Raw genomic sequence first — 24,908 nt, forward strand, 5'->3', positions numbered from 1 at the left:
AATAATTGAGCCCCCAAAACAGTGTAAGGATCTTTTCAGAACCCTCACTAGCCCATTTGCCCCTGGTTTCAGGACCACACCAAGTTAAAGAGATGTATACAATTTGGTTACAACATCCCCCTTATAGGGAAGGGAAATGGGACTTCATATACTGCCTTTCTGAGGTTTTTGCAACTACATTCAAAGCAGTTTACATATATTCAGGTACTTATTTTTTACCAGGGGCAATGGAGGGTTAAGTGACTTGCCCAGAATCACAAGGAGCTGCAGTGGGAATTGAACTCAGTTCCCCAGGATCAAAGTCCACTGCACTAACCACTAAGCTACTCCTCCACTAGCAGTATTCCATGTAGAAGCCTGCCCTTGTGGAACAGCAATGCGGTCGCGCAGGCTTCTGTTTCTGTGAAACAGAAGCCTGCGTGGCCACGTTGCTGATCTGCAAGGGCAGGCTTCTACATGGAATGTTGCTAGTGGAAAAGCAACATTCCATGTAGAATCTCAAATAGTAGCAACATTCCATGAAGAAACTCCAATAGAAGCAACATTCCAGAATCTCAAATAGTAGCAACAGCAACATTCCATGTAGAATCTCAAATAGGGAAAGGGAAATGGGACTTGATATACCGCCTTTCTGAGGTTTTAGCAACTACATTCAAAGCAGTTTACATATATTCAGGTACTTATTTTGTACCAGGGGCAATGGAGGGTTAAGTGACTTGCCCAGAGTCACAAGGAGCTGCAGTGGGAATCCAACTCAGTTCCCCAGGATCAAAGTCCACTGCACTAACCACTAGGCCATTCCTCCACTCCAGTGGTTCTGCCTGCCTTTATATAGGTCAGAGACCCCCTAACGTATATGTGGATTCCTCCAACATCTATTCTGATGGTCTTAACTATTGGTCAAGGGGAAAACACTTTGGATTCAACAAGGCTGGAAGGAGCTCACAAAATCTTCCGTATGGGGACTAGTGAATGATACTGCTTATCAGTATGAGTCGATGACTTCCTCCCTCTTCTGAGTGTAAGAGGTCTTGAACTCAGGTTTGGAAAGGCAAGTAATTAAATCAAAATTTCCCCAGTCTCTTTCTCATCCCTCCATTCTGTACTTCGACTCACCCTGACCTCATCAGAGACCTGCTGATTATCTGTAGGGCTAGGAAGGCCTGTTTCATTTTGCCTCCGAACAGTTTGGTTCCAGTTAGACCCCTTTCTTGGGCAAAGTTACAATCCATGGTGCCCCACAGGCTGCCAGAAGAGGAACAAACACCAGAAGTTATGTGCAAGTTGCTTCTTTCCCACAGTCCCTCGCAATCCCTTTCTTTTGCTGTACCAAACAATTAAGCCAGTTTTCTCTTCCTTGCTGTCTGTACTAACTAATGAGACTTTGATCTGGCCCATGTGGATCACTGATATCAACTTAAATTTGAAAAAATAAAAATGCAACCAGAATCAGGAGCCACCATTGATTCATGGGCCTTAAATGAAGAAGAGCGCAGTAAGATAATACCAACTTGAGTTAGGGCTCCTAGGGGATGCATGACTTCTTTCTGAGTCACAGATGGAGTCCAGTCAATCTCTTATTTGCCAACAGGGCTTGAAGCCCCATCTATCTGTCACTGCCCAGGGCCTGGGCTGTGTCTGCCAAAGCCTTTACTTTGGACCCCCAGCTGCAACTATAATCAGGTCTGCTCTCTCTCAGTCACAGCTCAGCTGTGAGGCCTTGCCTGTTTCATAGATACAGCTAGCGACATGGGCCCTTATCTCAGTCACAAACCAGTAGCTGGGTTCCGGATTACAATGGGGCATAAGGTCTAGAAAGGACACGTACAGCAGGACACAATCAGGGTTTGCCAAGTCTCTGTCTCAGCAAATATATTTCCCAGTTTTGTGAATAATTCGTGACAATAAGATGTAAGACATGATAATTTTTTTTTTTTTGTTACATTTGTGCCCCGGGCTTTCCCACTCATGACAGGCTCGATGCAGCTTACATGGGGCAATGGAGGGTTAAGTGACTTGCCCAGAGTCACAAGGAGCTGCCTGTGCCTGAAGTGGGAATCAAACTCAGTTCCTCAGTTCCCCAGGACCAAAGTCCACCACCCTAACCACTAGGCCACTCCTCCACTTTTGCTACTATTTGAGATTCTACATGGAATGTTGCTATTCCACTAGCGCAACATTCCATGTAGAAGTCGGCCCTTGCAGATCACCAATGTGACCACGCAGGCTTCTGCGAGTCTGACGTGTCCTGCACGTAAATGCAGGACGTCAGACTCACAGAAACAGAAGCCTGCGCAGCCTTCAACATGGAATGTTGCTAGTGGAATAGCAACATTCCATGTAGAATCTCCAATAGTATCTATTTTATTTTTGTTACATTTGTACCCTGTGCTTTCCCACTCATGACAGGCTCGATGTGGCTTACATGGGGCAATGGAGGGTTAAGTGACTTGCCCAGAGTCACAAGGAGCTGCCTGTGCCTGAAGTGGGAATCAAATTCAGTTCCTCAGTTCCCCAGGACCAAAGTCCACCACCCTAACCACTAGGCCACTCCTCCACTGTTGTTACTATTTGAGATTCTATATGGAATGTTGCTATTCCACTAGCGCAACATTCCATGTAGAAGTCGGCCCTTGCAGATCACCAATGTGGCCGCGCAGGCTTCTGCTTCTGTGAGTCTGACAGCCTTCTACATGCTATTGCAACATTCCATGTAGAATCTCCAATAGTATCTATTTTATTTTTGTTACATTTGTACCCTGCGCTTTCCCACTCATGGCAGGCTCAATGCGGCTTACATGGGGCAATGGAGGGTTAAGTGACTTGCGCAGAGTCACAATTTGCTGCCTGTGCCTGAAGTGGGAATCGAACTCAGTTCCTCAGTTCCCCAGGACCAAAGTCCACCACCCTAACCACTAGGCTACCTAGAGTACATGAATGTAACTCAGTTTGAGCTATTACTGAAAAAGGTGTGAGCTAAACTCAATGAAATAAAATAACAAAAATAATAGGAAGAGATTATTCCCCTTACTGCAGATCTGTAATCCAAACCCAGATTTATTTTTAAGTCAGCAGATTTATTTTTAAGTCAGTGTATGACCTGCCCTCTATCCTCCCTGCACTCCGACAAATTCCTGCCTTGCTCCAGTGTGATAATCCTACCTTTCTCTTCTTAGCTTTCCCTGAGATCTGAGGAGCCTCAGCCTCATGTTCATATATGGCCTCTTCTCACTTTCTCCTAAAAGCCAACTTCACTGCAAACACATTTCATCCTCATCAGAGCTGGCTTTCCATCTACCTCCTCACCTGGACTTCTTTCTCCCACCCAGCCCAAAGCAGCCCCAAGATCTTTCCATCTGCCCACAATGGAACCAGCGATGCTCAGCAAAAATCCTTTTATTTATTAATCTGGAAAGTAACAGTATATACATGAGTCAAGAACATAAAAAATATACAAATACCAACAAAACCAAAGAGAAAAAAAAAAAACCCCCAAAAACATTTCACTGTAAAACCTGGTTTAAAAAAAAAACACATGAGAGCAAAATGGTCTGAGTGAGGAAAAGAGGGTCCTTGTATGGGAAGCTCTGCTCCTCCGAGTCTCTAAGGACAACAGAAGGAAAAGCAAGTGGATGCTCAGTCACTGTCACTCCCACTGCCCTCCTCGCTGGACTCGGTTGCCTGTTCACTGCCACTTTGCTCCTCGTTCTCCTGATTGGAGTGCTCACTGCCACTGTGGAAGGGGCTCTTGCCACCTTCCTTCTCTTCTTCCTCTTCTTCTTCTTCTTCCTCCTCCTCGTCCTCTTCCTCTTCTTCACTCCGGCTCTCTTCCTCCTCCTCCTCCTCACCTCCGCTTGCATTCTGCTGCTCTTCTTCTGCCTCACTGTCATCATCACTGCCAAAGATCTCTTCCTTATCACGAGCTGCACGATCTTCACTCTCAGCTTCGCTAGCACTTCTTTCACCTTCCTTCTCCTCTTGCTCCTCACCCTCCTCCTCTTCTTCTTCTTCTTCACTCTCACTGCCTGAACGTTCTCCTGCGCTGGCTTCCTTTTCACTTTCGCTCCCCTTCTCCCCTTCATCCTCTGTACAACAAAAGAATAGAAATTGTTTTTAGAGTAAGCACAGATCAATACCCCAAAGAAAGGGGGGAAAGCACAACACCCTCAAACCCAAACGAAGGCCAAAACACCCTCAGATTCAAAACAAAAGGCAGCATACCCCCAGCATCTCAAAACTGGACCAGAACCTGTTACATCCCCCCTCTCCCCTTTCCCTCCAGCACACAGCAGAGAGACAAAACCCCCTCTAAATGAGCAAGAGTTTAGATTTATTCCTGCAGTATTGCCCCACCTGATCCCTGGACCTCTTTGTCCACTTCCATTTCTTCCTCTTCTTCTTCTGGTTCATGGTTCTCCAGCTGAGCCTTGCGTGCTTCCTGCAATGCAATAAGCTACTATTTTGACAATTGATTCCACTCTCCCATCCACAAGATTCACCAGTGACTCCCTGTACCAGCTACCACACGTAGCATCACAGGGTTCTCTTTTGTACTCCCTACCTCTTCCCTCCCCAAGATCCACAGAGGAGTCACTCCACTTACCCAGCAACCATAGGTGAAATGAATGGGTGGGGTGGGGTGGGGGGGGGGGACTCTCTCCTATCCACTCTCCATCCTTCAGAAGTTCTATTTCACCCTCACCCTAAGCCTTGAGCATGCAGGATCTAGGGGTGCCTGGAAACGCAGTACCCTCCTCCTTCCATACCTGTGCCTCCAGTTCCTTCTCATTCATGTCTCTATGCTTCACCACAAGGACAGCATTGGTACTGGACTGTATTCCAGCCTTAGCCCTGCGCTTGCTGAGCCGTACCCTGAGAAGAGAAATGACAAACACTGCTCAGAGTCCATGAAGCTGTATATTGTGCACTGCAACTCAAAGCAGCAGATAAACAGAAATTCCATATCCTCTGCTGCTCTTTAAATTTTCTGCCTACGTGTCATCTCTGAATCACTGTGATTCCCTCTCCCACCTCTTCTCCTGTTACCATGATCCTCTCTCTCATCATCTCCTCGTCTCCATACTTCCTTTCTCCCCTCCCAACTTGCCTTGTACTACACATGCTCCCTCCCCGAGGAAATTTTCTTTAAAATGGTAATCAATCAGGGCCAGGAGGGTTTCCCTGTTCAACTGCAATGGGGCAGATTCCAGGTCCGGAACAAAATCAAGACTGTCTCCCCCATCCTCACTTTCCAATCAATCAGTTTAACATTTTATTAAATTTGTATTAACAGGGACATCACAAAAGCAAATGTATTATTGCAACATATTTAATAAACCCTTAAGAGAATCAGTCTAGAAATTGCTACCACCAGTTCCCAATCAGTTTATGTCCTTTTTTTATCTTCACTGTAATTGACTTCCGCTTCCCTAGAATTTTATCCCCTAAATCCTCTCCCAGGGCCAGTATCTCACTACAATCCTACACCCTAACCCTGAAGCTGCCCCCCTCTCACTCCAGGCCCCTGCTTTGTTATAATCGTGCCACCTCCTCCCCTGCCACTTACCTGGTCTCAAGTTCATTGTAATAGACACCATCTCCCTCTCGGAAAATGAAAAAGTAATTCTCTTCATAACCCTTACTGGCCTTGTTCTTCACATTCCAGTTGTACTCTCTGGCAATTTTGTATTCATACCTGAAGATAAAAGAAAGTCCAATTAGGTGACCCCCATCTTCCCTATAACTCTGACTCGTTAACTGCTACCTCAGGAGGTTAAGAGGTGCAAGAATGCCAGACACACCCACATCCTACCCCTCTTTCTCATAGCCAAGTTAACGTACATATCGTCAGCCAAGTAGTCTAGGCCCTCCTGGAAATCCCTCTTGCGCTTCCCCATGGTTTCTTCACCCGGCAAGAAATAAGCGACAAACTGATTTCCTTCTTCATCCATCATACCCCTGAGTGAAAAGAGAAAGAGAGCTGGCTCAACATGCATGTGATCACTGTACTGACACCCAGACAGAGGAGCTGTGGTCTTCACACAAAACAGTGGCAGCACACACTACCTGATCATAGCCTGTGACATCATCTCAAGCGCTGCAAGACCACTGGTGTCTTTCGGGGCTGGGTCAGAATCAAAGATAACCTGAGCACACGGGTTAATCCACATCTGGGGAGACAGAGAAATATTTCTTCATCTGACATGTTCTTATGCCATCCTACATACCTCTCTTCAGTCTCCAGCCCAATCATCCAGAGAAAAGTTAACCAAGCAGTCCTGTCATTGATTATCTAAGGCACTCTCTCTCCCCTCCTCCCCCTGCACACACCTTACCTTGAAGTCGGGGAATGCAGGCATGACCTCCAGAGGCGTAACCCGAGGCTTGCTGTAGTGTTGTGTAATCTGGAAATACACAAATGCCAAAAACATCAGAAAGAAGCTAAACAGAAACTATATCAACCTCTTCCCAATCTCCCCAGCACAATAGGGTTAACAGAAAGGATCTTATTTCCCCTCCCTTTAACATCTGTAACCAAAGAAGCCACAGGACAGACTCGCTCATCCTTCAGATAGAGAAAACCAGAGTCCCAGGCTGCACCCACAGATCCCTCCCTCCAGCTCCAAAAACCAAAAGTCACTCACAGATTTCTGGGCATCCTCAAAGGTTTTTTCAATAGCAGAGATCTGGCTGTCTCTGTCTTTGTAGATCTCCTCCTCTGTGAACTGTTGTTTGACTGAGACTCCAATTCTAGAGAAGAAATATTTAGGAATCACATCTGTTCATAGCAGTCGTTCCACTTTCACCTTCCTCTCTCACCCTATGGATGGAACACGCCCTTCACGCTCCTTCTTTATTTATTTAGATTTTGCTCACACCTTTTTCAGTAGTAGCTCAAGGTGAGTTACAGCCTGGAATACTTCCACACTGTCATTCTTAACTTACGTCTTTGCTCTCCCCCTCTCACCACCCACCAGGCCCTCTCCTGGATCTCCTTAACTGCTCTCCCCCAATCCCCCTTTTTTAAATAGAACTAGGACATACTTGACCTCTGGTTTCTCATTGGAGATGCCATAGCGGTTGAATTCGGTGGAAATGTACTCTGTCTTCCTCATCCATGGGACCACTTTAGCATGCTGCTGGGACCTGAAGGCAGCAAGAAGGAAGGAAAACATGGTATGAAACTGAGGGCTTGCTTGGCTATCACCTGCATTGCAGACTGGCAAGATGCTCTCTGATACAGCTGGCACCACACAGGTGAGGTGGTAAGGTCCTGGTGACTGCTCATGAGGTAAAAAGCAGGGTTGGAAGGGAGAGGACACAAGTGTTTCAGGGGAGACTGAAGAAATGAGTACTTACCCAGGGATACACCGTCTCAAGTGACTTCCTTAGATGAGTGGTAGCAAGTGGTATTTTAGGCTCTATTCGAGTATAGGGAGGTGAAGGATAGGGAAACCTGGCTTAGCCTCTCTTCTTTGATGCGGAACACCCGAATCCTTCAGAAACCTCTCTTTTCTACTAGAGCTTTTGGGGATATCAGGAGCCCAGCAACACGGTGTGCTCACCTCACTGGGGCTTTAAAATGTTCTTTCCTTATTTCTACTCTCTTGAACTTAGAACGCAACTCTTTTTTCTATTTCTCTGATCTTTAAAAATGATTTGGAAACAACTGGGAAGCTCTTGGACTAAGGGCAGTACAACAAACATGTGATTTAACTAAATTCCTCTTTTGTTACCTCTTAGAGCTGCTGGGAGCCTGAATCTCCTCTTCCAGCAACTTCTCATCTGCTGGGTCCAGAAGAACTTGAAAAAGAAAAGAACATAAGAAACCAGAATGGAACGTGAAAGATATAAACCAAAAACAGTCCTAACTGTACTGCTGCTCTACTGCCTTGATTGAAAAGAATTTCCAAGTGCACTTGATATGTTGCTTATGAATACCACAGCCTGTGAACGAGAGAGAGAGACAGAGAGAGAGAGAGAGAGAGAGAGAGAGAGAGAGAGAGAGAGACAGACAGACAGACAGACAGAGAGAGACAGAGAGAGAGAAGTAAAGTTTTTTACTATCATCCTGTGTCCAAATGTAACCCATTTGGAGGCACTGGCCCGAGTTTTCATCTTAAAGCTAGTGATGTCAACAGAAACCTTCAATAACATCAGAGCCTTACCATTCTAAATTTCGTGTACAGAAGGATCAGAAACACAACAAAGAAAGTGGACATGTGTAGTGTTGATTATAGAAAACTACATGTGATGTTCCTGATGCAAAAAATGACCCACAAAGAAAGCAGGTGCAGATCTCTGCAGGTAAATTTTCCTTAGCAGTAATGAAGGAAAAACCAGCCATGTGGCTTTGTTTTCATTATAGCAGCAAACCTTTAAGGTTAAAGTTATCTGCAGAGTTTGCCAAAATGTGCATAAACTGATTTAGTTTACATATATATGCATATAATTATCTCCCAGATTCTATATAGTGTGACTTAAGTTGTGTGCGCAAATCCAGTCATATTCTGGATTTCCGTGTGCAACCTAATTAGTTAACAATTTGTTGGATATGCTAGAAATTTTTAAATAAATTGTGGAGAAAAAAAAAAGAAAAAAAAGACCTCAGTGAACAACAGAGACCACCTATCTCGTAGGTAAAAACCTTCAGTATATAGGTGGCTCACATTAACTATTGGTCATAAAAAAAAACTCAGTTTTTCCTTCAACATCTTCCTCAAATATTCAAACAATAGAAATATAGAATAGAAGATATGCAACATACAATTTTCCAGTTACAACATAGGCAGTACTTATCTTTAAGTTCAAAGTTCTAGCACAGTCAAATTCTTCTTGCTCTTTCAATGGCACATCTAATCACAGAGGTCTTTTTTTTCTCCAGAAGGAAGGGATCCTCAAAAGCTTAGCCTAGAATGGGTGGCAGAGCTGGTGGTTGGGCGGCGGGGATAGTGCTGGGCAGACTTATACGGTCTGTGCCAGTGGTGGGAGGCAGGGATAGTGCTGGGCAGACTTATACGGTCTGTGCCAGAGCCGGTGGTGGGAGGCAGGGATAGTGCTGGGCAGACTTATACAGTCTGTGCCAGAGCTGGTGGTGGGAAGCGGGACTGGTAGTTGGGAGGCGAGGATAGTGCTGGGCAGACTTATACAGTCTGTGCCAGAGCTGGTGGTGGGAGGCGGGGTTGGTGGTTGGGAGGCAGGGATAGTGCTGGGCAGACTTATACGGTCTGTGCCAGAGCTGGTGGTGGGAGGCGAGGATAGTGCTGGGCAGACTTATATGGTCTGTGCCCTGAAGAGGACAGTACAAATAAAAAAGTAGCACATATGAATTTATCTTCTTGGGCAGACTGGATGGACCGTGCAGGTCTTTTTCTGCCGTCATCTACTATTTAAAGACTTCTAGCAAATCCAACAATACATACAAAGCAAGTAGAATATTGTAATGATTGACTGAATTCACTGATTCTTGATAATTTTGATTTCAATTACCAATACTGTCTGGATAAACGTTAGATCAGGGAGCACTAGGGAGGAAAAATTCTTAAATGTAATAACATGACTGCTTCTTGGAGAAACCGGTTCAAGAACCGAAAAGAAAGGGAGCTATTTTAGATATAGTTTTTAGTGGACTGCAGGGCATGGTACGAGAGGTAAAGGTGCTGGATCCACTGGAAAACAGTGATCATAACATGATCAAATTTGAGCTGATATCTGGAGTAAAGTCACTAAAGAAATCTATTGTAGCAGCAGTTAATTTTCAAAAGGGTGACTAAAACAAAATGAGAAAAGTGGTTACAAAGAAGCTAAATGGGTCGACCGCAAAAGTTAGAACTTTAAAGCAGGCATAGACGTTGTTTAAAAATACCATCATGGAAGCCCAGACCAGATGTATTCCATTTATTAACAAAGGTTGAAAGAAGAGCAAACGACAGCCAGCATGGTTAAAAGGTGAATTGAAAAAGGCTATTAGAACCAAAAGAGCGGAAAAAGGATCCGAATGAAGAAAATAAGAAGCAACATAAGCAGTGTCAAGCTAGAATATGAAGAAAAACTTGCCGCAGAGACAAGAACTCATAGTAACATCTTTTCACATACATCAGAAGCAGAACGCCTGTGAGCGAATCCGTGGGGCCATTACATCATGAAGGAGCAAAAGGGGCACTCAGGGAGGAAAAGGCCATAGCGGAGAGACTTAATGAATTCTTTGCTTTGGTCTTTACGGAAGAAGATGCAAGAGATCTACCTGTACCAGAGATCTACCTGTACCGGAAATGGTTTTCAAGGGTGATGATGCAGAGGAACTGAAAGAAATTTCGGTGAACCTGGAAGACGTACTAAGCCAAATTAACAAGTTAAAAGAGTGATAAATCATATGGACCAGACGGTATACACCCGAGGGTAGTGAAAGAACTCAAACATAAAATTGCTGATATGCTGTTAGTGATCTGTAACCTGTCATTAAAATTGTCTGTAGTACCTGAAGATTGGAGGGTGGTCAACGTAACGCCGATTTTCAAAAAGGGTTCCAGGGGTGATCTGGGAAATTACAGACCTGTAAGCCTGACTTCAGTCCCGGGCAAAATAGTGGAAACTATTAAAAAGAATAAAATTATGGAACATGTAGACAAACATGGTTTGATGGGACAGCGTCAGCAGGGATTCAGCCAAAGGTAGTCTTGACTCACCAATTTGCTTCATTTATTTGAAGGCGATAATAAACATGTTGATAAAAGTGAGCTGGTTGATGTTGTGTATCTAGATTTCCAGGAAGCTTTTGACAAAGTTCCTCATGAGAGACTCCTGAGAAAATTAAAAAGTCATGGGATACTAGGCGATGTCCTTCTGTGGATTAGGAATTGGTTATTGGGCAGAAAACAGACGGCAGGGTTAAATGGCCATTTTTCTCAATGGAAGAGGGTGAATAGTGGAGTGTCGTAGGGATCTGCACTGGGTCCAGTGCTATTTAACATATTTATAAATGATCTGGCAATTGGAATGAGTGAGGTGATTACACTTGCAGATGACACAAAACTAGTCAAAGTTGTCAAAACAAATGTACATTGTGAAAAATTGCAGGAAGACCTTAGGAAACTGGAAGACCAGGCATCCAAATGGCAGATGAAATTTAATGTGGACAAATGCAAAGTGATGCACATTGGGAAGAATAATCCGAATCAGTTACCTGATGCTAGGATCCACCTTTGAAATCAGCATTTAAGAAAGATCTAGGTGTCTATACGCTGAAATCTTCTGCCTAGTGTGCGGAGGTGGCAGTGGCGGCCAAAAAGGAAAAGAATATTATAATGCCTCTGTATTGCTCCATGCTTCGACCTCACCATGAGTACTGTGTTCAGTTCTGGTCGCCTTATCTCAAAAAAGATATAGTGGAATTAGAAAAGGTTCAAAGAACAGCAACCAAAATGATAAAGGAGAACTCCTCTCGCATGAAGAAAGGCTAAAGAGGTTAGGGCTCTTCAACTTGGAAAAGAGACGGCCGAGGGGGGAGATGATTGAGGTCTGTAAAATCCTGAGTGGTGTAGAACAGGTAAAAGTAAATCTATTTTTCACTCTTTCAAAATGTACAAAGACCAGAAGACACTCAATGAAATTACAAAGAAATACTTTAAAAACAAATAGGAGGAAATATTTGTTTTCACTCAAAGAATAGTTAAGCTCTGAAACAACTCGCTGCCGGAGGATGATTTAACAGTGGTTAGCATATCTAGGTTTAAAAAAAAAGGTTTGTCAAGTTCTTGGAAGAAAAGTCCATAATCTATTATTGAGATGGATATGGAGGAAGCCACTTCTTGCCCTGGGACTGATAGCATGGAATGCTGCTACTAATTTGGGTTTGTGGAGGTATTTGTGACCTGGATTGGTCACTGTTGGAAGAAGGATACTGGGCTAGATAGACCCTTGGTCTAACCCAGTATAGCTATTCTTACATTCTTAAAACTGTAAGGCTGGTTACAGCTATTTTGCATGTTGTTTTAGATTTTCTTAATTTGTAATTTTTCAATTTGTATTTCTTATCTTTTCATTACTTTTTATTCTTTAATATTTTTAGGGCTTCATTTCAATTAAAATTTGTAATTACAATTAATTGAATGATTAAAAGGTATGTTATCTCCCCCTCCCAACTGTGGCTTCTTGTGACTTTGGGCAATTGAGGGTTAAGTGACTCACCCAGAGTCACAAGGAGTACCAGAGGGATAAAAATAAAGAAATAACATACCTTTAATCACGATTGTGATTAAAATTGTAATCAAAATTCAGCCCTAATCCAACACAAATATATATGCGTATGCATGTACACACTCACACTCTCTCTCCCCCCCTCGCCTGCCACCGTGACTCCCAGCTAGATCCTTACCATTTGGGTCAATTCGATATGTGTCTGGATTGATCAGATCAATGGTAACTCCAAGATCAGGCTCTGTCAGCAGATCATGTTTATGCTGCTTCTCCAGTGAAGTGGCTTTATACTGCACAAACCTGAGAGAAAAAGACACAGCAGTTAGCAATTTCTCATGGTGACTGGAAAAAGGGAGTGAGGGAGACCCAGTTGTCACTGAGGAACTTCTCACGGTGACTCAATAGAGAGTGAGAGAGCCCCAGTTGTCTCTGAGGAACTTCTAACAATGACTGGACAGAAAAAGCAAGGTAGACCAACTATCATTGAGAAGATCCTGATGCCAATTGGAGTTACTTCCTATTCACAGCACTGTCATGATTGCCTTACCTGTTCTGATCGAAGGGGTATGTAATGAACTTTGGATCAAATGGAATATCAGGGAGACTATTGCAGTATTTTACTCGGCAGACAACTCCTGATCTGAAACATATTAAAAAAAAAAGAAAAACAGCCTTAATTAGAAGTGACTAGGTCACAACCAATGCCCCCAAGGTCATCAATGAGTTCTGCAGGCAGAGCTGGGTTTTAATGCCTGCCACCTGTTCATAGGGCTATGCCTGCTGCTGATGTAGTACTCAGACCCGAGAAGCACAATTTAACCAGGCTGTATTTTAATATTAGTAAAGGCTGTGTTCAATAGTATCCTAATGATACTATACACCGTTTTGAACTGCTTGTTAACAAAGGCGGTATAGGATGTATGAATGAATGATTAAATAAATAATGAAAGACAGATGAAAAGAAGCAACACAAAAGGCAGCAGTCCCATCAGTCACTCACCTTTCTGGCAGCGTTCGATGAGCACTGGGCCTGTAAAGAAACACAGCAGACATCAATTATGTTAAGAAATTCCAGAGACATACACTTTCAGGATGCCAATGTAATACTGCGTAAAAGACAGACAACTGCCTACTTGATGCCAAGTACACGAGATCCAGCACAAACAAAAATACATACAGATAGAGAGCACAAATGCACGTATCATCACCTCTATACATGTATCTGCACTATGGATTACAGTTTAATACTAATAATGTAATGCCCACAAAATAATAATAATACCCAGAAAATGCTCATTTCCCCACCCATAACCATGTCCCTTTTTGCTTGCGCATGTTCTTTGTATGTAATCCAATTGTTTATCTACTCTTGATTGGTGCCTGCCAAGGAAATCAAACATATAAACGGCGAGTGACCGTACTCACTTTGCAAATGCGCAGTAGAGACTTCCCTCTCTGCCCCACCCCCGCGTCAATACGTGATGACGGGGGCGGGACAGAGAGGGAAGTCTCTACTGGCATGCTGCAGACGTCGGAACCGCTCCCCCTCCCCCAGAGTTGCTGCTGCCCCTCCATCTGGCCCGAGCACTGTGAACTTACATCACCACGCAGCAGCAGGCACATCAGCAAAGCTGCAGTCGGGCTTCCTTCTTTGCCTTTGTCCCGCCCTCGCCAACGTTATGTCACACGAGGGCGGGACACAGGCAGAGAAGGAAGCCCGCCCTGACGGCAGCTTTGCTGATGTGCCTGCTGCTGCGTGCTGATGTAAGTTTACAGTGCTGCTCGGGCCGGGTGGAGGGGCGACGGCGACCTGGGGGGGGGGGGGGCTCGGAAACCCCCCTATTCCAAAAGTAGCCCATTTTCACGGGCTCAACGGCTAGTAATATTGTAAGCCACACAAAGTCTGCAAATAGGTGGGAAATGTGGGATATAAATGCAATAAATAAATAAATAAATAAAAAGAAAGAATAGTTCTTAGTACAGTCAGTTACTAATTCACCTGCTGTCAGACCCTGTGATCTGAGAGCTTTGTGTGTCTGCTGGGTACCTCTTTCTATCTCCTCTGCAATAAAGCCATTACAGGGTAAAAATCACTGGGCAATCAGCTGATGCATGGCTGGCACGCAGCAGGACAACTGGGCACTTTACATTAGTCGTTAACGTTTTAAACGAGCATTGAAGTTGCATGATTCCCCTGGTGACATCACAGGGCTCAAACTGCTGCACATCAGATGTCAAACTCGGTAAACAAACCAAAGTATGACGTCACAGCGTACACATCTATTTTTAAAAAGTTATGACATCACGTAACGTCATTGGTCACAGTCTCAGATCATGCTACAGACCCAAAACAACATGGATAAAAGATCTAAATCTTCGCCCGGTAGGAGCCGAAAGAACCCCATTTACACCATGAAGCCCCGGTACCTGTGCCCATCTTCCCTCTGCGCTTGAGTCTGGATAGTGGGTGCCATGGCCAAGCAAGGGATGCGGCGTTACGGCCTGCCTTCCCCACTACCTATAGCGGGGATGTATTGCTCCTCTCAACCCCGCCCCTCGCACAAAAGGGGCCAGGGGCTGTCTAAACTAACGCCTGGTTATTATATTCGCAAACACCGGGAAGGAGCAGCATAGAGTTCTAGGGCTATTGGAATCAAAACACTGAATTTCCGCGAGCACTCTGTAATACATTTTTTTAAAGCAAAAAGAGCCTCGGTTTCCAAGGTTGTTATAAAAATGTCAAGTTTTGATAAAGGCGCTATGGCAAGTTGTCGGGGACTTTAGCACAAGAGCATGACGGGAGTTGTGTTTTTCTGTGTGTTCTTGACGGCAAAGGAATTTGGTAACAGATATTTATTAGATCAAACTCCGAGTCAAGGGCTAGAAAAAGAAGCAGAAAGGCCCTTTATATTTTGTTTTTAATTATTAATAGACATCCGAGCCGACAAGCAACGCCGGATTCATGTGAGTTCCTCCATTGCTTTCAAACGTCACTTCCGCGTACCATGTGGGGGCTTGTAAATGATAGAGAGAATGACCAATGGACGTGATCAATGTGGGTAGCCCTTCCCCGCAGTCGTCCAATCCGAGCCCTGTAAGGGCTGAGGGCGGGCGCCGAGAACCGGAAGCAAGAGAGATGGCGGCTCCACAGCCCCTGAGCTCTGTTCCGGTTTCAGCCCCGGCGCCTCCGCTCCCTCTTCCACCGTCGGTCTCGGCTCTGGCCTTCATGGCGCAATCCATGCCTCCACAGATGTCCCAGGTCCAGGGCTCACAGGCCACGGTGTCACAGCAACAACAACAACAGCAACAGGACTTTGACCCGGTACAGAAATATAGAATGTTAATCCCCCAATTGAAAGAGAGTCTGCAGGTGAGAGCATCGTCTCCTACTCATAAATGTTCAGAAACTCCTGCCATAATTAGCTTCCTACCCCCAGTCCGGGAATTATCTAGTCTCTGGCATGTTGGGTGTGCTTATCACTCTAAAAAGTACTTTCTACATTTGATGAGGACTATGTATGACTGGCCGGAAATTGTGTCAGAAAGTGGTAACTGGGTGATCTTGTTTTTCAGAATCTAATGAAGGTTGCAGAGGAGAATCTAATGCAGAACATGAACATTGATAATGGACAGTGAGTATCTGCATTCCCTGCTGTACAGATTCGACGACCATGAGTATAAAAATAGTACTACTACTACTTAACATTTCTAGAGCGCTACTAGGGTTACACAGCGCTGTACAGTTTAACAAAAAAGGCCAGTCCCTGCTCTAAGGAGCTTACAATCTATAGGACGAAATGTCAAGTTGGGGTAGTCTAGAAAACATGAGGAGTAGTCAGCTGTTTGGCAGTTAGGTTTTAGTACTAAAATAAAAATAGTAATCTAAAATAATAATAAAAATGCAAAACTTTATGTATTTAGAGTGTAGTAATTCAGGGGCGTAGTAGACAGTTGGGTGAGACATATCCAAAGAACAGGAAATATTGATCAAGCCCAATACAGTATGTACATTTATTACTTTTTTTTTTAAAGCATTTAATATAATATGTAGAACCAGGATTGGCTTTAAACTCGTATTATCTTAAGCTCAACATTGTCTTTGCACATGGCCCTGAGGGGAAAAAAACCCTGACTCATTAAAGGGTATTTTGTGCCTTCACCACGTGAATGTTTGTTAACTCAGTTCTGTACAGACTTTTTTTTTTAAGTACTACTAAATGTTGCTAATTAATCATCATTGCTGAATTTCATTCCATACAAATCACTTGTCTTTGATCCTAACAGGAAAGACACAGGCTGATTTATGTCTGATAATTACAAGGTAGCAAAGCAGTATGACAAAGTGATGGTCATGTTAGGGTGTACGTGGAGAGACATGTTAGTAGAAAAAGGGGAGTGGTAGGGCTGAGAAGGTTTTCTTGGTGTTTGAAGTAGGCTGTTTAAACTTAACTGGATGGACTTTCAAGCATGGTATTTGGCAATTGCGGCTATTGCTAATCCAATAAAAAAAAATTACATAGCAAAAGGGATGTGGTTATGTCTTTCTGCAGTTTGTTGGTGAGATTTCACTTGGAGTACTGGGTCCTTTCTGGAGGGCATTTCGCAGTGAATGTGTTCCAGATGAGGTCTACCAAATTGGTGCATGATTTGCATCACAGCCTCTGAGATGGAGTTTTTATTGTTGTAGATTATTATTGTAAATCACTTGGAGCATGATTTTCAAACAGAAGTAATTAATAAGTTAGGATGCGCTAAGCCCAGCTTAGTAAAAGAGCCCCTAACATGGGTCTTTCTCATGTTTCTGGCTGTGCGCTAGTGTTAGCATTAGAGTGTGGCCATTAAAAAAAAAATTAATGCAGGAGCACTTACCGCTTTATATTTAGGAGGTGCTAAGGGCTCCTGCGATATGGACACGCTAACCTGTTAGCGTATAGGTGATGTTAGTGTGCTAGTGGAATAGCACTTCCGTGTCCATTCTTCACCCTTGACATGTTCCCACAAAAAACAAACTTTGTTCACAGATGTCAAAAATAATACATCATTTCTTTTACAAAAGCTCATTGTTGAGACTGGAGAAGCCCTAGAACATTTGAATTAAGACCCTTGAGCTCAATGAGATAAACAGCAGACATAGTTTTATGAAAAATGGATTTTACTAGTTTGGATTTGAAGAACCAGTAAAGGAAAGTGAAATTTCAATTTTACTTCTATAGTAATGTTAATGTATACTGTTCAAGAAGAGAAAATAGCTCTCTTTAGAATCTGTTGTTGGACATTTTGAAAATGTGAGAACAGATTTATGTCATTTTGATTCATTCTGAAATGGAAAATATGGACACTAATTTAACATTGTTGAATTTTCCCAAAGAATTGAGAGTTTCTGCAAAAGATGTTTAAAACGTTTCTGGAAGTGGTATTGTTTAACAGATGGAACTTTACAGCTATTATTCTGTCTTATCTACCTGGAAATCCTTGGACTCCATTTGAGCTGTGAGGACCCTGTCTGCAACGCGACAGTGGTAGTCTATCTGAATCATAAGGGGTGGGGAGAGGTCAAAGAGATGTCAGGTGGTGGCCAAGATGGCAAGCCTGTTGTCCTGGACAAAGATTCATCTGTCAGGTCTTTGCTGCTCTGGCTATATACTCCATTGAAATGTTCAGGCAGAATTCCTCAGCAGGAGCCTATTGGAGAATGGAGCCTAGGGCAGTATGCCTTCAACAACATGATAATAAATTACTGGGGTTTGCCAGTGATGGACATGATGGCATCAGTGAGCAATGGAGGACCTATTGGTACAAGGACCAGTGCTGATGCTGGATCTGTCTCCAATCTGTCTTTTGAGAGGACGTTTGCAAAAGAGGATACTCAAAAGGTAATTTCCACTATATTAAATTCCCGCAGGAGGTCCATCTCTGGTCTACGTTAGCATGTAGTGTATTTTTGAAAATTGGATTTGGGATCAGAAGGTGACCTATATTGCCCACATCAAGAGAATAATTTTAGACTTTTGCAGGATGGTCTCAATAAAAAGTGCTTTTAAGTTCTCTCAGGGTTCGGGGTAGCAGCTTTGGCATGCTTTTGAGGACTTGGCACAGGGTAAGTTGTTAGCCTTGCACCCAGATATGCTTCAGTTTTTGGCACGAGTCAAGCTTATTCATTCTCCTTGGCGCTCTCTAGTTCCGTCCTTGGATTTGAATTTGGTTTTGTTGGTCTTGGTGCGTCCCCCTTTTGAGCCCTTAAGACAGTGTATGGTGAAGATGTCACTTTGATGCCATGTCTCTGGTTGCTATTGCTTCAACTAGAAGGATCTCACAGGTACAGGGAGCCCTTTCTATTTTATTTTAAGAGAAGGTAGTAGTGCATGGAATGTTGCTACTCTTTGGGTTTCTGAAAGGTACTTGTGACCTGAGCTAGATGGACCATTGGTCTGATTCAGTATGACTGTTCTTCTGTTCCTTTTTTCTAAGGCGGTGTTAGCCTTTCACATCAGAGTATTGCCTTGCTGGTTCTGGGAGAAGCACAAGGGATAGCGAACAGCAACTGTTGGCATCAGTTGAACGTCAGAAAGATGTAAGAAGAGTATCTCTGTAGGACAGAGGACTTTGGCTCTCAGGTTTTGTTCATTCTGTTCAGAGGACAGAAGCAGAGAAAGGCAGCTTCTAAAGCCACTATAGTGGATTAAGAAAGCAATCACTTCATCGTACAGTCTCAAGGGACGCCCAGTGCCATTGGCAAATAGCCTGTTAGGTAGAGCCCACGCTTATTTCCCTACTGGTCATTTGTAAAGCGGCTGTATGGTTGTCCTTGCATTCTTTAGTAGAACGCTACCACACAAACTTGCAGACAGAGCAGGATGTGGCCTTTGGAGTGCAGCCCTGTCAGCGGGCCAGTCTGGAGGGATGCTAAGGAAGGCAAGATTAGACTTTACGTGCAAATTTTCTTTCCTTTGGTTCCTCCAGATTGGTCCAGGATCCTCCATTATTCAGCTGTTCTTTTTTGGTGAAGACTTGGTCAGGTTGCTAGCAGAGGCAGTGGTGCATGAAGGAATCCTTTTGCAAGGTTTTCAGCTGTTCTCTAATTGATTGGTCTTGGTTTGTTGCTCTTTATCAAGAATGAAACTTTTTTTTTTTTTTTTAAGCTGCATAGTAAAATGCAAGGGAGAGAAGAAGGTTGAGGGTCTTCAACTGGCTTTGTTAAGAACTACTGATTAACAGACTGCACAGCACAGTCATAGAGTGGTCCTGAAGTCGGAACGTCTCAGTCTCCCTCTGCTGGTAGGAATGCATAACCCAAGCATTTGGACCAATCCGGAGGAACTAAAGGAAAGAAAATTTGCTCTCTTACATCCTATATAAATGCTAGTATCCTCTTTCGGCTACATGTACACTTGGATTGATATACCTGGTTTATATGACAGTTCAGTAACTTCATCATGCACAATGATTAAGAGAGTGGCACCTCACAGACTTGAGTGAAGTTTATTTTGTTTATTTTCATATTAGGATCCACAAGTACTACACACACAATTGTTGCTGTCTGATGACTTTTCCCCAAACCAAACGATCAGGATCTGTCAGAGTAGAAGGTGACTTGGCCTGCTTTCTGAATGAAACAAAGCTCATGCAATTGCTGTGTTTTTGGTGTTCACCACCACTCGTTTGAGACTTTTTCTGGGAAAGAGAGAAGGATTCTTGTAGGGTAGGTTTTTTTTTTTTTCAGATGCATATGCACTTTCACTAGACTGTATTAGTAGTGGCTTAAACTTTTGTTGTGGTTTTTTTTTTTCAGTAGCTAGTATCATTGTTTCTCAGGAGTGACAGCATCTGTCAATCTGTCACGTTCTTCATCTAGACCCTGTCAATGACATAAATATTTAATCTACTATTCTTTTCTTTTTACAAATAGGGCACATGTAAGCTCTGTTCCAGATATGGCCCAGCAGACCTAAAACCCCTTTCTTTATAGCATGTTCTGAGTCTGTCTTGCTTGGCAATATAGCATACCTATGTATGGCAAGGAGGAAAAGGGCTAAAGCCCCACAAAATGTTTCTGGTCTTTGCTTAGTGTCTATGTCCCTTCTTTAAAGCTTTGAACTCCCCAAATAGAAAAGAAATCCTAGAACAAAGTCTGATATAAGGCTTAAAAGAGGTAGGCTCAGCACCACCATTGTGATATAAAACAGTGACAGTCTTATAGAAGGCAAGGGGTATGCAAGATGATCCTTAATTGTACAAAAATAGAGATAATTAATTAGTGGTTGGATATGTTTGACAGGCTGCTAGTATAGTAATAACACAAATGGAACTATTAAGATGTCATCTGTGTGCTTTGATCATATTGTAAGCTCAGTGTAACAGGGGTTGCTTCTTTTTGTGCATCTGTACAGCATTGTGTATGTCTATATAGTGTTAACCTTTGTCAGGCTACACACTGCTGATGATGAGATCATTGCACCGGGAAGCTGGAAGGCTGTATGTTTGGTAATGGCAACACTGCTAGTGATGGATTGTTATTATTGAACGCATTTGATATACCGCTCAAGCCTATACATAGGCATAGAGCGGTTCAAACACAAATATCTGTACAGGTACTTTTTGTCCTAAATGTTCTCACAATCTAAGTATTTGAACCTGGGACATTGGAGGGTTAAGTGACTTGCCCAGGGTCATGAGGAGCTTCAGTGGACATCAAACCCAGTTCCCCAGGATCTCGGCCCACCGCACGCTATTAGGCTACTGCTCCACTACAGGGGCAATGGAGGATTAAGTGATTTGCCCAGGGTCACAAGGAGCTGCAGTGGGAATCACACCTAGTACTCCTGGATGTCAGCCCTCTGCACCTAACCACTAAGTCGCTCATGGATGGGCAGAAGTGCTGGGAGTGAACTAAATAGTTGATTTTATATACTGAGCTAGCCAGTAAGGTGAAGTACAGTAGAGCAAGACACAGTCTGTTCTAGATAAGGAGCTGTAATCTACAAGCAGTCATGCTCTTGGAGGTTCATCCTTGAAAGACAACGAGGCATATTTTCAAAGCACTTAGTCTTCCAAAGTTCCATAGAAACCTATGGAACTTTGGAAGGCTAAGTGCTTTGAAAATATGCCTCAATGTGAATATGAATAACTTGGCAGACTGGATGGACTAGTTGGTCATCATCTGCTCTCATTTGTTACATTGTTCCAGCTGTTCAGTGATAATGGATAGGGAGTGTTGGGACCCACTGGTGCATAGTTTGCCAGTAACAGCACTTGGGTTTCATTTAGGATGAGAGGAAAGGTGTGAGACCTCCTTTTCTGCTTCATAGCTCTGTCTGGGTTGAGGGAGAATGGATATTGTGTCTCAATGTCTGTCTCTTTCTAGGAAAAGCGCAGATGGTGTGGTGCAGCGCTTTGATAAAAGCCTGGAGGAGTTTTATGCACTCTGCGATCAGCTGGAGCTGTGCTTGGTGAGTAGTTGCTGCTGTGAAATTCTGGTTTCAGCATGGTAAACACACACAGCTCTCCTTATTTCTAAAGATCTTGATTTCCCATTCAGCTCGAGACCCAATTGTTCTGGGTTTTGAGCTTTCAACTACTTTAATTATTTATTGTTTGATTGAGATTTATTAACCACCTTTATGAAGAGATTCACCCAAGGTGGTGAATCTCTTCCCAGTGTGGCTGCTGGTACAATTTTCTGCCTACATATAGCAATGTGGACATTCAAACTTTAGACTGTGGGGACATGTACCTAAGCGGCATGACTGGTGTTACACTGAAAGGTTGAATTATTATTTCAGCATTTATATAGTGTCCTAGGTTAAGGAGCTTTGCAACAAATGACACACAGGTATGAGATCTAACAATTTAAGCAGGCACTTGAGTCACGGTGACTTCTTCAAGGTCATCACAAGTGTTGGTGGCAGAATTTGAGTCCAAATCTCCTGATTCCCAGTGCGTTGTTCTATGACATCACTTATGTTTTCTTGAATGTACCTCTCGTGTGTTTTCCAGGGAATGACTGGAATTCTGGGAGTGTATTCCTATAATATATTCACCCATAAAGAATAGCAGCTCTGGAGAAGTTAGTCCGCAGTGCATAAACCCATTCTGTCACAGTGCAGGAAAGTTCAGGGTCCTTGCTTATGACTGCTGTAGCAGCCACATCTTTCTTCTCACATTGATATACATGTGTGTTGTGTTTTCTGCTTCTCAGAGGCTGGCCTATGAATGCCTGTCGCAGAGTTTCGACAGTACAAAGCATTCCCCGACTCTGGTCCCAACAGCTACCAAACCAGATGCAGTGCAAGCGGAGAGCCTTCCCTACACCCAATACCTGAGCATGATCAAATCGCAGATCTCCTGTGCCAAGGACATCCACAATGCCCTGCTGGAATGCTCTAAAAAGATCACAGGCAAGGCTCCCCCAAACCAGGGAGGTCTGTGACAGACCAGAAGCAGTATAAACAAACTCCTCGGACACTGACTGATCAGAAGCAGGATGGGAATGGCACTATGTCTAGCCAAAAGCTGCTCAGGCAGACTTCTCCTGCCTACGCATAAGGATGACAGGGACTAGTCAGAAGCAATTGCAGAGAGGCTTCATCCAGTTTGGAGAGGATGGCACCTATGGTTTGTTGCTTTTTCTACAGTTGGAACAGAATCCAGGAGGAAACTACTACCCTGTGATCAGACTGAACAATAGATGCTGAGCGGACTGACCACCTCTATCACCTTGAAATGACATTGGAGTAGAGAGTTCTCCATGTAGTTAATTGGGGTGAGGGAGGGAGGCAGGCAAGCTCTTGAGTTTTTTTGTTTCTGGCAGCTATGTGTATTTAATAATCTGTGTGCACATTTATTAATAAAACTGCTGGCATTCCTGGCTCAGCAAGACTCCTATTCAGTTTGTAGGGATCATGTCATGGTATTCAGAGCTATGGAAGCTGCCTTGGGTGAGTTATGTATAGAAAATGTTTAGTTAATACAATCCTGTTTCATAAGAGTGGTAGACCGGAAGGGACCCTAGCATGTAATCTGACTCGCTCTTGCCACTGTAGCTGAACTATCTCAGACAGATATGGGTCTAAACCACAATACCTGCAGCCTTAACAGTAGTGATGTTCAATTCACGATTCATATCGTGAATTGGACAGCACTAGTGTGCTATCCCTTTTTTGTCTTTGAAATTTCACTGAAATTTTTTTCTCATCAGTAGTTTATTTATTTATGACATTTATAGCCAACATTATGTCAAGAGTTCTCGAGTTCAATGTGGCTGACAACAGAGATTATTCGCACCATCAAGGAAATAGGATAACCATGATACAGTAACAGCATTGAGGATGGTTAATCATAATAGAATCGTAATATCAAACATATAAACGGCAAGTGACCGACTCACCTGCAAATGCGCAGTAGAGACTTCCCTCTCTGTCCCGCCCTCGCGTCAAGACATGATGACGTCAGAGGGTGGAAAAGAGAGGGAAATGGAGTCGGAGTCACTGTCGGACGCTGCCGCCTGGAAACTAACATCGTGCGCACCAGCCTCCACCATCCCCCCCCTCCTCCGTATTGGGCCCCCTGCACTGACCTGACAGCACCTCTCACCTCTGTGTGGAAGCGCTGCAGGCACTGCCTGCAGCGCTTTCACACGGAGGTGAGAGGTGCTGTCAGGTCAGTGCAGGGGGCCCGGCATGGAGGGGGGAGGGAGCGGCGGCGAGGAGGGTAGCTGGAAATCTCGCCCGTTTTAACGGGCTTAATGGCTAGTTTGAAATAAAGAACAACTGAATATCAAGTAAAGTATACAGAGAATTAAAGACTGGGGATAGGAGAAGCATTATAAACCCAAATATGTAACTTAATGTGCTTTGAAAATGAGCCTCGTTATGTATTAGACCGTTGGATGTCTGTTCCAGATGTAACCCTGGTCTCACCGACTAGCTCAGTCCTCTCACTCCCACTACAATGAGGCCCAGCTCCACAGAGTACTTTTTTATTTTCTGCACCTCCACCTCTCTCCACTCACAGTCCAGTTACCTTCCACTTAGCTTGGGCACAGGGTGAATGAATTTTTGAGAGGGAGATTTTAATTCATGCCCCCAGCCCTTCCCCATTCTACAATGGCTCTGCCCACTCAACCTCATGGCTCCGCCCCCTGGCACACCTCAATCCCATGGTCATTCCAGAAAATATTTTATTCGCACCAGTGACGGCAGGAATGGGTAAGAGGGAGTGTTTCAGTTCACTCTATTACACCCCCTATCCAGCATCTATTCTCCCCAGGGACATAACTGCGAGGAGGTCTCGGGCCCCCACCCCGCACTTTGAGCTTAAGCCCACTCCAAAATTGTGGCACTGGTTATCGCTGACAGAGCTGCCCAAGCCCTGCTAGTTGAAGAGGTCCACAGCATGAGCCCCCTACTGTGCTGTTTGAGCAGTTGGCAGCAGTTGGCAGCATGCTTCAGCCACTGACACTGTCCCTCCTGTATGTGTTCAGTTCAGGCACTTGAAAATGGAAAATTAAGATAACTTGTTGTACTAGCCTAATACATTTTTCAATTAGCTTTCAGAGGTCATAACCTCCTGCACCAGGTTAGGTCAGTACAGTATACTGCTGATACGGTATCCTCTCCTGACCTGAGGAAGGGAGTGTTGGTCTCTGAAGGCTAATCAAAAATGTTTTCTATTTTGTGTTTTATTTGCATTTATTAATCTTTATTAACACAGCTACC

The 24,908-nt window shown here is 43.8% G+C and overlaps 2 protein-coding genes across 3 annotated transcripts; one reads left to right on the top strand and one right to left on the bottom strand.

Moving 5' to 3' along the window:
• Window positions 1-3,380: 3,380 nt before the first annotated feature.
• PAF1 (PAF1 homolog, Paf1/RNA polymerase II complex component) lies at window positions 3,381-14,742 on the bottom strand. Of its 2 annotated transcripts, none has more exons than XM_030217672.1 (14): window positions 14,623-14,742; window positions 13,196-13,225; window positions 12,743-12,835; window positions 12,374-12,495; window positions 7,737-7,803; window positions 7,045-7,146; window positions 6,645-6,750; window positions 6,336-6,404; window positions 6,067-6,170; window positions 5,842-5,958; window positions 5,567-5,695; window positions 4,767-4,872; window positions 4,354-4,438; window positions 3,381-4,085 (listed from the first exon to the last, which is right to left on the bottom strand). In XM_030217672.1, exons 1-14 carry the CDS (start codon window positions 14,667-14,669, stop codon window positions 3,637-3,639), a joined length of 1,626 nt encoding a protein of 541 aa, XP_030073532.1. In that variant the 5' UTR covers window positions 14,670-14,742; the 3' UTR covers window positions 3,381-3,636. The 2 variants fall into 2 exon arrangements, with proteins under 2 accessions (XP_030073532.1, XP_030073531.1); XM_030217671.1 differs by having other exon boundaries at window positions 14,605-14,737.
• A 493-nt stretch (window positions 14,743-15,235) lies between these two features.
• On the top strand, window positions 15,236-23,064 carry LOC115479626 (mediator of RNA polymerase II transcription subunit 29-like). The gene is made up of 4 exons (XM_030217673.1): window positions 15,236-15,565; window positions 15,769-15,827; window positions 21,557-21,641; window positions 22,391-23,064. Exons 1-4 carry the CDS (start codon window positions 15,236-15,238, stop codon window positions 22,619-22,621), a joined length of 705 nt encoding a protein of 234 aa, XP_030073533.1. The 3' UTR covers window positions 22,622-23,064.
• Window positions 23,065-24,908: the final 1,844 nt, after the last annotated feature.

Source organism: Microcaecilia unicolor, chromosome 11, assembly GCF_901765095.1.
Source record: "Microcaecilia unicolor chromosome 11, aMicUni1.1, whole genome shotgun sequence".
NCBI lineage: Eukaryota > Metazoa > Chordata > Amphibia > Gymnophiona > Siphonopidae > Microcaecilia > Microcaecilia unicolor.